Below are 12209 nucleotides of genomic sequence, written 5' to 3'. Positions count from 1 at the left end.
TTCAACTTTGCAGTCAACTTTTGGTTTGGTTTCCACTAATCGCTTTCAACAAAGTTGGTCGCCAGCCAACATTTAGCCATTGCACTTTTTTCGAGCAACCCTGCGTTGAGTTGAACGCTAATATTGAACGCAAAGTTGAATACTGCAAACACTGTTTTATAGCGTGGTTGTGAATAGGTGGATATGGCAACTAAATTATTATTTTCTAGGAATGAAAATTTCGAAGAAAATTTTGTTTTGAAAGTCGTGGCTGCCAGCAGAATTAGTTTAAATTCTTGTTTTTTTGTAAAAAAGATACCCCGTTTTTTATAATAATTTGAATATTTCATATCTGAACAATCAGTTGTATGAGAGCTATATATTACAGTGGTCCGATTTTTCCGGTTCCGACAAGTGATAAATACATTATAAAGCTAACTTACTTACCAAATTTCAGTCGGATATATCGAAAACTGAGAGACTAGATTGCATACAAACAGTCGGACAGACAGACAGACGGCTCAGCTCGATGTTATGATCATATAAGTATACATTTCTGGTGCTTACAAATATCGGACCAAAGTTATAATACCATTTCATGCACATGAAAGGTACAATTGTCAGGCTTCAAATCGGTGAAGTAGGCGACAAAATATAAATTTAAACATTTTCTTAACTTCTTCTCTTGCTCAATCCTACGACTACGAGCTATTTCAGTGCAAGCTGCAGTTGCAGTTGACTGTGTTTGTCACAAAAGTAAAAAGTGGCCGAAAAGTTGATAGTGAGCGATATAATCTATTGAAAAATATTAACCAATTTATTTAGGTATTATTCATAGCTTTGGAATATATTTCACGAAAGCAAAAAGTATAAATAGTTGAGGTCACTTTCCTTTTTAAACACCTAGGATATCCCTGACCATTAATAAGGACCCTGAATGACGGCAAACCTCAATACTTTACACACGTTTTGATATGATTTTTTAAATTAATGATTCTAAATTAGGCGTTATATATATTTTAAAATTTTTAGAATCAGTGGTTGAATTTTTGTACTGAAAGGGTTAAGAAAGCTTTGGTTTAAAAGTGTGATACTAAAACCTATCGCCATAAACGGTGCCAATTTTCAGTGATTACTGCGTTTCAGATTACGGCAAATAAAGCCTTTGTCTTTACTTTAAAAATGACTGTTTTCTCACGGCCCAGTAGAGTAAGGTCCTTTAAGAACAATATCAATAACAATTATCCTAGGTTATCAGATCTCTAGCAATAATAGATTAATTGTTGTCTTTCACGAAGTTCTTTAAATAAATTTGAGCTAAATACTCACCCCGAATTTGGGGGGTTACTACTATATAGTTTTGATAAATTTTCAGTTTAATTTCTTATAAAATCTGCCTTTGGGTTTATGCATCTTAAGCATACATCGGAAATTTGTTTTAGAGAATCAATAGGGATATTGTCGAAGGCTTGCACGATGCATGGATAGCACGAAATGCAAAAATACTATTCCAAATTTGGAAGAGTACGAGAGCACCCCATTGCACAGTGGTAGCATGTATAGGTAGCAAGCAGCGAAATTCTGTATGAAATACAATAACAAGAGACAGCGAAAAAAAATGAAGTGAGCGAGATGAGAGGTATGAGAGAAATATGTAGCAATTCCAACAACAAAACAACTAGCACAGGGTCTCATTTATTTTACTATGCTTTTTTGCAAAATATATACATGGGATTCGACGTTGTATATTTTGCAGCGATGGAAATTGTTGTTTCCCATATATTTTGTTGTTGTGTGTTTGCAAGTTATGCAATCCGTGCTAGGTTCAACGGCTTTGCAAGATAGCGAGAATACCCCTAATGTGAAATAATTGCAGAAACGATTAACCGGTTTGCTGCGCAACCGAGACGTCTGCTTTTTAAATAATTTTTAAAAATCAAACAAATCGGCAAGTACATATCGTCCCCGCATGCCGGAAATATGAATGTGTAAACATGAAAATTTTGGGAAATCAAGTTTGCAAGTTTTTTTTTACGAGACTTAACTCTGCATTCATGTAAATGTCATGGTGAAATACATATGTGGTTTCCGAGAACGCATGGTATTCTGGGTTCTGGTATAACATACAACAACCATAGGTTAATCAAGTCATTTCAATAGAATTATGACTTTTAGNAATGACATAAAAATGCTGTACAGTTGGAGATAAATCATACGAACAGATTCATGCAAAAAAAATAACCAAGTTTTTCTTTAAATAGTTGTGCCTTTTTAAAGAGGCTTTGCGATATATGATATATGTATGTAAGTGGGCAGTGCAACGACCATTTTCCAAAACTTGTTGAAAACCCAAATTTTTTGGGGGTCGCGACACAACGAAACTCAGATAACACCGACACACAAAAAACCTCGAGTGCGAAAAACCAAAACAGTCATTTTATACCCAGCAAACATAGTCTCTAACGTTAGAGAGACGTTTTAATTTTATCTTAGGATTCTAATGTAGTTCTCGAATCGAAAATCAGGTTAGAGAACTATGTTAGAATTCGATTAGAAATTTGAAATCAATTAGAATTCAAAGTTAGAGCACGATTAGATATCTAAACTTTTTTTCGATATCGAGAACTAATTGCCCTTTTTGTAGGGAATGCGATAATTCCCGACAGTTTCTCTAATCGTCTTCTTACCTTCTACCTTAGAGAAACATATTGGAATCGTTTTCCAATCGTTCTTTAATTTAATGTTCGTTGGGTTGGTATGTTGGGCCGCTATATTCTAATCTGAGATTTAACAAGTTAGCGTTCAATATTTTTCTAACCTCAAAAACTGTTACTTTCGTACAAAATGCATTAATCTGTACATTTATGTAGCTGAAATAACCATCGTTTTCTATTTTGACTATCGCTTATTGCAAAAATTTCAAAAAAGTTGTCGAATATGTGCTATTGTTATAAAAGGACATTATTGATTTGATTTATTGAAATCGTATAAAAATTTCCGAAGTCTGGCAATTTAAGGAGAAATTCGGCCTTGAATTTACATATGTTGTGCGCAGACAAAATTGTATATACACATTATTCTTGGCCTTAAACACCGCCGGGAAAAAACCAGACCCTCTAAAATATTGCGAAAACAACTAAAAAAACAATAAATTTGTATAAACAATGTCGTATGTGCAAAACTTGTATAGTTCGTAACTTAAGTCTTAAGTCCAACCAGTCAAATTTCACAATACTACATTTATTTTTCGTGGGAAGAGAAGCGCCCATGAAACTATTACTTGCATTCGCAGTCTACACAAATTATTGTTTAAATCACCCACTCTTTTCAACATTTGCATATTAGTACGGTTGATACAAGCAAGAGCTTTCGAACTTTGATTGAAATTCTACATGAGTATGAATATGTAAAATTAATACCCCCAAAATGGCTGCATGAAGTATTCATTTTCCAGCGAAGTTTGAATGATTTTTGGAAGTTTTCACCCAATTGCCATGGTATTTTGATGAGTTGAATTATGTAAAAGTTTGTTTGGACTGACTTAGTGACGGCAGGATGAAGGCATTTTAAGAAATCGTATTAATTAATTCGATTATGCAGCCGAAGTTGCGATAAGGTGTAACTTTTAGCACCCAGCATAGCACCGAGCATAAAATATCAATTCTATATCGATATTGAATATCGGCTTATAATCTCTGTTGAGAAATTGTATTAAAATGTTATTTGCTATGCACATATATGTACATACTAGGGATGTTGCGAATGTGGAATTTTAGACATCCGCAGATGCGAATGCGGAATAAATCACTAACCGCCACTAAATAACTACTCGCTCGAGGCGACAAACTTGAAAAACTTGACAAAATTGTAAATTCTTTTCGATTGGCGCTGCACCAGTTGAGAGGACTTTCAGTTATATTTCTTTTTTTTATTACGGTGCAATAATTAATTTTCGGGAATTTCATCGGGGCTGTAAATGTCGTGGCAAGATCGTTGTTTAGACACCGTTGTGTTCCAATTTGGAGAACCAATTCTTTTGGTTGTTTCAGAATTTAGAGAACCTGTTACCTCATCAGCGTTTTTCGATTGTAGTTTTTGTAATTAATTTTTAATCTTGTCTTCTGTGGCTGGTTTGAAAAACGGACGCTTAAAGTGTGTTTGCATTGTTCAACTTTGCGTTCAACATTTGCGTTCAACTCAGCGCAGGGTTGCACGAAACAAAAGTTGAATTGCTAAAAATATCAAAACATGAAAAAATATCAAAATGTTCGCCATAAAAAGGTGTTAGCATCTTTCAACTTTGCAGTCAACTTTTGGTTTGGTTTCCACTAATCGCTTTCAACAAAGTTGGTCGCCAGCCAACATTTAGCCATTGCACTTTTTTCGAGCAACCCTGCGTTGAGTTGAACGCTAATATTGAACGCAAAGTTGAATACTGCAAACACTGTTTTATAGCGTGGTTGTGAATAGGTGGATATGGCAACTAAATTATTATTTTCTAGGAATGAAAATTTCGAAGAAAATTTTGTTTTGAAAGTCGTGGCTGCCAGCAGAATTAGTTTAAATTCTTGTTTTTTTGTAAAAAAGATACCCCGTTTTTTATAATAATTTGAATATTTCATATCTGAACAATCAGTTGTATGAGAGCTATATATTACAGTGGTCCGATTTTTCCGGTTCCGACAAGTGATAAATACATTATAAAGCTAACTTACTTACCAAATTTCAGTCGGATATATCGAAAACTGAGAGACTAGATTGCATACAAACAGTCGGACAGACAGACAGACGGCTCAGCTCGATGTTATGATCATATAAGTATACATTTCTGGTGCTTACAAATATCGGACCAAAGTTATAATACCATTTCATGCACATGAAAGGTACAATTGTCAGGCTTCAAATCGGTGAAGTAGGCGACAAAATATAAATTTAAACATTTTCTTAACTTCTTCTCTTGCTCAATCCTACGACTACGAGCTATTTCAGTGCAAGCTGCAGTTGCAGTTGACTGTGTTTGTCACAAAAGTAAAAAGTGGCCGAAAAGTTGATAGTGAGCGATATAATCTATTGAAAAATATTAACCAATTTATTTAGGTATTATTCATAGCTTTGGAATATATTTCACGAAAGCAAAAAGTATAAATAGTTGAGGTCACTTTCCTTTTTAAACACCTAGGATATCCCTGACCATTAATAAGGACCCTGAATGACGGCAAACCTCAATACTTTACACACGTTTTGATATGATTTTTTAAATTAATGATTCTAAATTAGGCGTTATATATATTTTAAAATTTTTAGAATCAGTGGTTGAATTTTTGTACTGAAAGGGTTAAGAAAGCTTTGGTTTAAAAGTGTGATACTAAAACCTATCGCCATAAACGGTGCCAATTTTCAGTGATTACTGCGTTTCAGATTACGGCAAATAAAGCCTTTGTCTTTACTTTAAAAATGACTGTTTTCTCACGGCCCAGTAGAGTAAGGTCCTTTAAGAACAATATCAATAACAATTATCCTAGGTTATCAGATCTCTAGCAATAATAGATTAATTGTTGTCTTTCACGAAGTTCTTTAAATAAATTTGAGCTAAATACTCACCCCGAATTTGGGGGGTTACTACTATATAGTTTTGATAAATTTTCAGTTTAATTTCTTATAAAATCTGCCTTTGGGTTTATGCATCTTAAGCATACATCGGAAATTTGTTTTAGAGAATCAATAGGGATATTGTCGAAGGCTTGCACGATGCATGGATAGCACGAAATGCAAAAATACTATTCCAAATTTGGAAGAGTACGAGAGCACCCCATTGCACAGTGGTAGCATGTATAGGTAGCAAGCAGCGAAATTCTGTATGAAATACAATAACAAGAGACAGCGAAAAAAAATGAAGTGAGCGAGATGAGAGGTATGAGAGAAATATGTAGCAATTCCAACAACAAAACAACTAGCACAGGGTCTCATTTATTTTACTATGCTTTTTTGCAAAATATATACATGGGATTCGACGTTGTATATTTTGCAGCGATGGAAATTGTTGTTTCCCATATATTTTGTTGTTGTGTGTTTGCAAGTTATGCAATCCGTGCTAGGTTCAACGGCTTTGCAAGATAGCGAGAATACCCCTAATGTGAAATAATTGCAGAAACGATTAACCGGTTTGCTGCGCAACCGAGACGTCTGCTTTTTAAATAATTTTTAAAAATCAAACAAATCGGCAAGTACATATCGTCCCCGCATGCCGGAAATATGAATGTGTAAACATGAAAATTTTGGGAAATCAAGTTTGCAAGTTTTTTTTTACGAGACTTAACTCTGCATTCATGTAAATGTCATGGTGAAATACATATGTGGTTTCCGAGAACGCATGGTATTCTGGGTTCTGGTATAACATACAACAACCATAGGTTAATCAAGTCATTTCAATAGAATTATGACTTTTAGATTAAGATTTAGTAAGTGTTGGACTGCAAAAATACGAAATAAGTAACAAGGGCACAAACCGAATTGTCTTTATTTCCCATAAAAATATTACAAAATGTTTTACTGAAACTATGAAATGAACAATGGTATAATATGAAAAGTGTCGTTATTTCACATAAAAGCATGACTAACCTATCGAGATTTTTTGTCGTATGCCAATATTCAAGATAAATGTGAGACATGTGCCACTGTTCAATAGTAAGAATTGGCTACTTCGGTTTTGTGACAAATGGCAAAACTGCGCTTTTGCCGGATTGGTAACAGCTAAGCCTTTGTCGATTTGCCACAGAAAAATATGGTTAGTTATAAACCTAATCCGCTATATAACTCAAAAACATGGAATTTCGGGTAGTGCCGTTATTGCAGAGAACCATCGATTTGTGTGTTTTAATAAGTATTAATCAATCAACTACATTAAAATTTTGAAATAAAATTTTCGTTTTTTTTTATGTGTCAGCCCCTTCCTAAATTCGATCCTGGCGACGCCCATGCTGAAGCTAATGCATCAACCTGACCTTTTACAATGCAAAGTATAATCAAAAGCTACGATTATGCATTTTTTAACGGAGCTTTCTTCAAAAATGACCTCAAGAAAACGTTAAAATTTCCCGCAAATANCCCCCCACCTACCTTGCCCTAAAGTTTGGCACGTTACTTCTGGGACACCCTGTATACAATGTATGTAGTAAACCAACCACANGTTTTTTTTTATGTGTCAGCCCCTTCCTAAATTCGATCCTGGCGACGCCCATGCTGAAGCTAATGCATCAACCTGACCTTTTACAATGCAAAGTATAATCAAAAGCTACGATTATGCATTTTTTAACGGAGCTTTCTTCAAAAATGACCTCAAGAAAACGTTAAAATTTCCCGCAAATAGCTCTTAAGCTCGTCAATGTAGGATTTATAATGAAGATATTGCCAATTTAAAAATGAACATAGATATGTATGTTTTAGTTCAGTATATTTATGAATCTACATCCGTATGTAATTATGTATATACAATGTATGTAGTAAACCAACCACTACGTTTAATTGTAGCTACATTCTCATACTTACATTTTCATTACTTCTTGAGTGTCTTTGCCGCAAGATAGGCAATAAAGTCGGGGGATATGCGTAAAACACTAAAGGCATCCAATCTTGATTGATCACACTTGTCTGTGGTTTGGGCAAAGTGCATTCTTTTCTTGAACAGCGACAACAAAAATGCAAGCATACATTGGTATTGTTGTTTTATTTAAATGCCTTTGATTTTCTTCAAGTTTGCTATAGGTGTTCTAGACATATCACTGTTGGTTTCCAAAATAGAGGAAAAANATCCAATCTTGATTGATCACACTTGTCTGTGGTTTGGGCAAAGTGCATTCGTTTCTTGAACAGCGACATAGAACAACAAAAATGCAAGCATACATTGGTATTGTTGTTTTATTTAAATGCCTTTGATTTTCTTCAAGTTTGCTATATGTGTTCTAGACATATCACTGTTGGTTTCCAAAATAGAGGAAAATATATTTTCATTTTGCCGCGCATAATTAGTTACCTTGCAGTCGCCGGTGTCATCCGCCTCTACCTCAACCTTTAGTTCGTAGCTTGTAGCATGTGCATACATGTGTACATGGAGCAGATGCCATCTATGCATGTGTGTACCTTTGTATGTATGTATACTGGAGGCTCAGCGATCGACCGGCCAAAATCTTATGCGGATTATAGCCCATTCCAACAACTCTGGGCCACTAGCCAAATAAGCAATGCATCGCACGCATCCACACGCATTTTAATACGATGCTACAATAAATATATGCAACAACAACACCACAAGAAATAGAAATGCCAGTTCGCACCATGGTGATGCCCTGACAATTATAAATAGTCTGATTTGGTAAGGTCGCCTTTTGATCAATTTATATCCAAGCCTGATGCTTGTAAAAATGCTCTCAGTTCATTTAAACTAAAGTGAAAATACACTCACTCACAGTAAAAATGCTCTCAGTTCATTTAAACTAATGTGAAAATACACTCACAGCGCTGGCAACTCGGCATAACTGCGAGTTAATACAGTTTGTTTTGCCTATTTAATAGCAGTAAATTAGATTTGGATTTCACGTTTTTAGATACTTTTGATTGGTGTTGTATTTGAATGCGATATACTAGAAGTTTAGTTCTTACCAACCATTACTTATTTTTAAAGTTTATTATAATCGTTTTCAATCATTAATATAATTTTCTCAATTCAACAGAACGCAAGCGGGGCCGCCAAACATATACCCGTTACCAAACTTTGGAGCTGGAGAAAGAGTTTCATTTCAATCGATATCTGACAAGACGACGGCGCATCGAGATCGCACATGCGCTGTGCCTCACGGAGCGCCAGATAAAGATCTGGTTCCAGAACCGACGAATGAAGTGGAAAAAGGAGAATAAAACGAAGGGAGAACCTGGCTCCGGCGGCGAGGGTGATGAGATCACACCGCCCAACAGTCCGCAATAAGACGCTGATGAAAAAGATGCTGACGAGTCACGCTTCATCCGGTTCCAAAAAGGGACATGAAAGTATGTTAACAACGCAGTCGTCATTAAGCGAAAGGACATCCAGAAAAATTGTCTTTTTTAGATTTTTGAATGCATGCACTAGTACGAATATGACATTTTTCAGAAAGTGCTGAAGTTCACTTTTTAGCGAAACTATGAAGAACTTATCCCGTGCTGCAGTTGGGGTGTAACGTTAGTTACTTATTTTGTTGGACACATACATATGCATATGCATATGTACGTACGTCGTATATATATTAATTCTATACATTATACGTTAAAAATTATAAATTGGTCTTGATTAAAGCTTATGCAATATTAAACTAATTCTGTTTATTTTCTGCAGACTTGTATAACTTTCTTAGTTAAATCTTTAAAGGAAATATTATTATTTTATTTGATTGGGATCAGTAATAATTCGTAATTGACACGAAATTTTATTTTAATACCAGTACTAAGCAGGCAGGCGGGAAAGGTGGAAGCGTTATTGGTTGGAGCAATAGTTACATAAACTAAATAAATTAAACTGTAAATGAGTAAATAAATTAAAGTAAAGTAAAGTAACTAAATGAATAAACTCAACAAAACCAACTCATGTGACCTCAAATTTGAATAAGTTATTGAAAATAAACTAAATAATATACAAATACGTACGCAAACAATANGTAACTAAATGAATAAACTCAACAAAACCAACTCATGTGACCTCAAATTTAAATAAGTTATTGAAAATAAACTAAATAATATACAAATACGTACGCAAACAATAATATATATATATATAATAACATTTAAAGTAAATATTACAGTACACTAATATACCACATAGAAGCGCAGAAAATACGAAATAATGAAGGAACAAAAAAAATGCAAAAACACAAACTAAATTAATTATATAAATGATGTATGTATGTAAAGCATAATAAGTTATTATTTTCTAAGAATAAGATATTTATCACTACACACACATACATAACTAAAACAACAAAAAGAAATATTAAAAGCCTAAAAATGTTAAGCCAATTCTTGAAAGCCTAGGAATTGAAGAGAAGAAATCAGAATATATGGAAGGGCACTTCTAGGCTTTGCAAAGAGCAGTTTTCATTTTCCTTAAAATGGTGCAAACGCAGTAAATACAAATTTGAATCGCAAATAAAGTATGTATGTGACTACAGACTTATAAGCAACTCGTGCTAACAGAATGCCTACTAATTTACAACTAAATACATACATAAGTAACGTTTGTTCGAAGAACATAAATAAGAAATACTGGTTTACATAAAAATTTTATTATTGAAATTGTTTAAATATTGGATAGAGCGTTGGTCCTGAATAATTTTTCTACCTTTCAGATGTTTTAGTTGGGAATACCTTCTGGGTTTAAAAATTTTGCAAAAAAATATTTGTATGAGTACCGATGAGCTTTGATTAATCGTTTTTTTTTATTAAATTTTAAATGAAGGTCAACACGATTATGTAGACTATTAATTTTAGTTCCTCGACTTGGTTATTTTATAACTATGCTTATTCCATCTTACACACATATATACAAAATAGAAATCATGATTTTTCAAAAAAGTGGAGCATGATTGATAATCTGCTTTTGTTATCTGGCACACTGCGTTGCACCGCACCTATGTATAACTGGTAATTGTAAATTTATTTGTCTATAATAATTTGCATATGTACGTAAAAAACTGTATTAATTCAAAACTATACATACATATGTATGTAAAATATAATATGTAAAGAAAGCTACACCAAATTAATATTGAAGTTAATTTTAGCAAGAAAAGTCTTATAACTAGTTTGATGGCAAAGAGTATGTAAAAGTATTTATTGAAGCAGCAAAAATAACAATAAACGTAAAATAAAATTTCAATTGGGAAAGTTTTTCTTCAATTACATTTCTTGAAAGTAAAAGCCACATAGAATGGAAGACAACAAAAAGGAACACCTTCGATGTTTTTGTAGACATATTTTAAGATTCAATTAAGAGAGGATATCATGTATACCAAAATTAAAAACTAAACCGTAAAACATACACAAATTAAATTGGCACATGCATAAAAATCGTAAATATCGAGCCGACTTGATAGTTTTTGTAGAAGCTTACTATCAAGGTTATACATACATATGTACATATGTATGTATGTATGTAAATTTATTTCTAGAGCTGAAAATGAGCGTGCAACATGTTTGTTTTGGATTTTTTGATGGCGAAACATTTTCAAATTATCAGGTACACTTGTAAATTGAATAAGAACCGTTCAAGTTGTCAAAATTTGGCACCGTTGTGAATTAGTAAAATTGATAACTATAACTTTACATAAAAGATATTTACACATACATATATGTACATATGCATGGAAATGCCTACATACTTAGATATTAGCTACTCATATATACGTACACACATGCATATATGTAGATGCAATGGTATGCATGTGCATAAATACGCAGATTAAGCAGCTGTAAATGACAGTCATGTGTTGAATATAAAAACCACTGAGCAAAATCCTAATGGTTAGCTTTGAACTGTCAGAACATACAATATTGTGAAAAAATTTAAATTAAAACTTGTTTCGTGGCCACTCTAAATTCTAAATTATTTGTAATTAGCCTCATTGCGAGTGTCGATTACAGCCGCTTTTCGAGACTGGAGTCGTATTGAAAATTATCACCGCTGCTGTCGACCTGTAGTAGATAAACGACTATTATTCGATTATCGCATGGTATTGTGAATTTCGATTTCCCGTTTAATAAGCGACTGTGAACAGTTTTTAGTCGTTCATCTTTCTAAAACTACTTGTTTGTAGAAGGATAAGCGGCTAAAAACAATTCACACACTTACTGAAAGAGAAAACGACAATGCAAATGTTGCCGAGTCGTACAATTTTGTCTAAATAATTTACTACTTACGCGATGGTGCTGAATGGTAAAAGCAAACAAAGAACTTAGCTTAATACTTTGTTTCAAGAAAATTTTGTTAATTATACTTCTTATTTGGCACTGCAACCCTTTGTCGGTTTTGGTCGAGACCAGAAAAGGTCGCCAATTGTCTCTCTTCTTTGCGACGCCAGTTGTTCATCCCGAGTGCAGACAGGTTCTTCTGCACTTGGTCCTTCCATTTTGTTCGTGAGCGACCTTACTTTCACTAGAGCGTCGTTCATTATTCTTACTAATAGCTGAAAGCAATAATTCGCATGGTT

At 33.8% G+C, this 12209-nt stretch overlaps 1 protein-coding gene across 3 annotated transcripts in view; it reads left to right on the top strand.

Moving 5' to 3' along the window:
• The window catches only part of Antp (homeotic protein antennapedia), a 53203-nt gene extending 43548 nt beyond the window's left edge, over nt 1–9655 (top strand). For 2 of the 3 annotated variants that reach the window (XM_017615128.1, XM_017615127.1), the window contains one exon: nt 8706–9655. In XM_017615128.1, coding sequence (XP_017470617.1) covers nt 8706–8956 — 251 coding nt within the window. In that variant the 3' untranslated portion in view covers nt 8957–9655. The remainder of the gene's footprint in view (nt 1–8705) is intronic. The other variant, XR_001847436.1, reaches the window with a different exon arrangement.
• Nucleotides 9656–12209: the final 2554 nt, after the last annotated feature.

Source organism: Rhagoletis zephyria, unplaced genomic scaffold (assembly GCF_001687245.7).
Source record: "Rhagoletis zephyria isolate East Lansing unplaced genomic scaffold, Rhagoletis_zephyria_1.1 Rzeph_scaffold_00964, whole genome shotgun sequence".
In the NCBI taxonomy this organism is placed as follows: Eukaryota; Metazoa; Arthropoda; class Insecta; order Diptera; family Tephritidae; genus Rhagoletis; species Rhagoletis zephyria.
The sequence above is the reverse complement of the archived record's forward strand: the minus strand, read 5'-3'. Positions and strand labels throughout refer to the sequence as shown.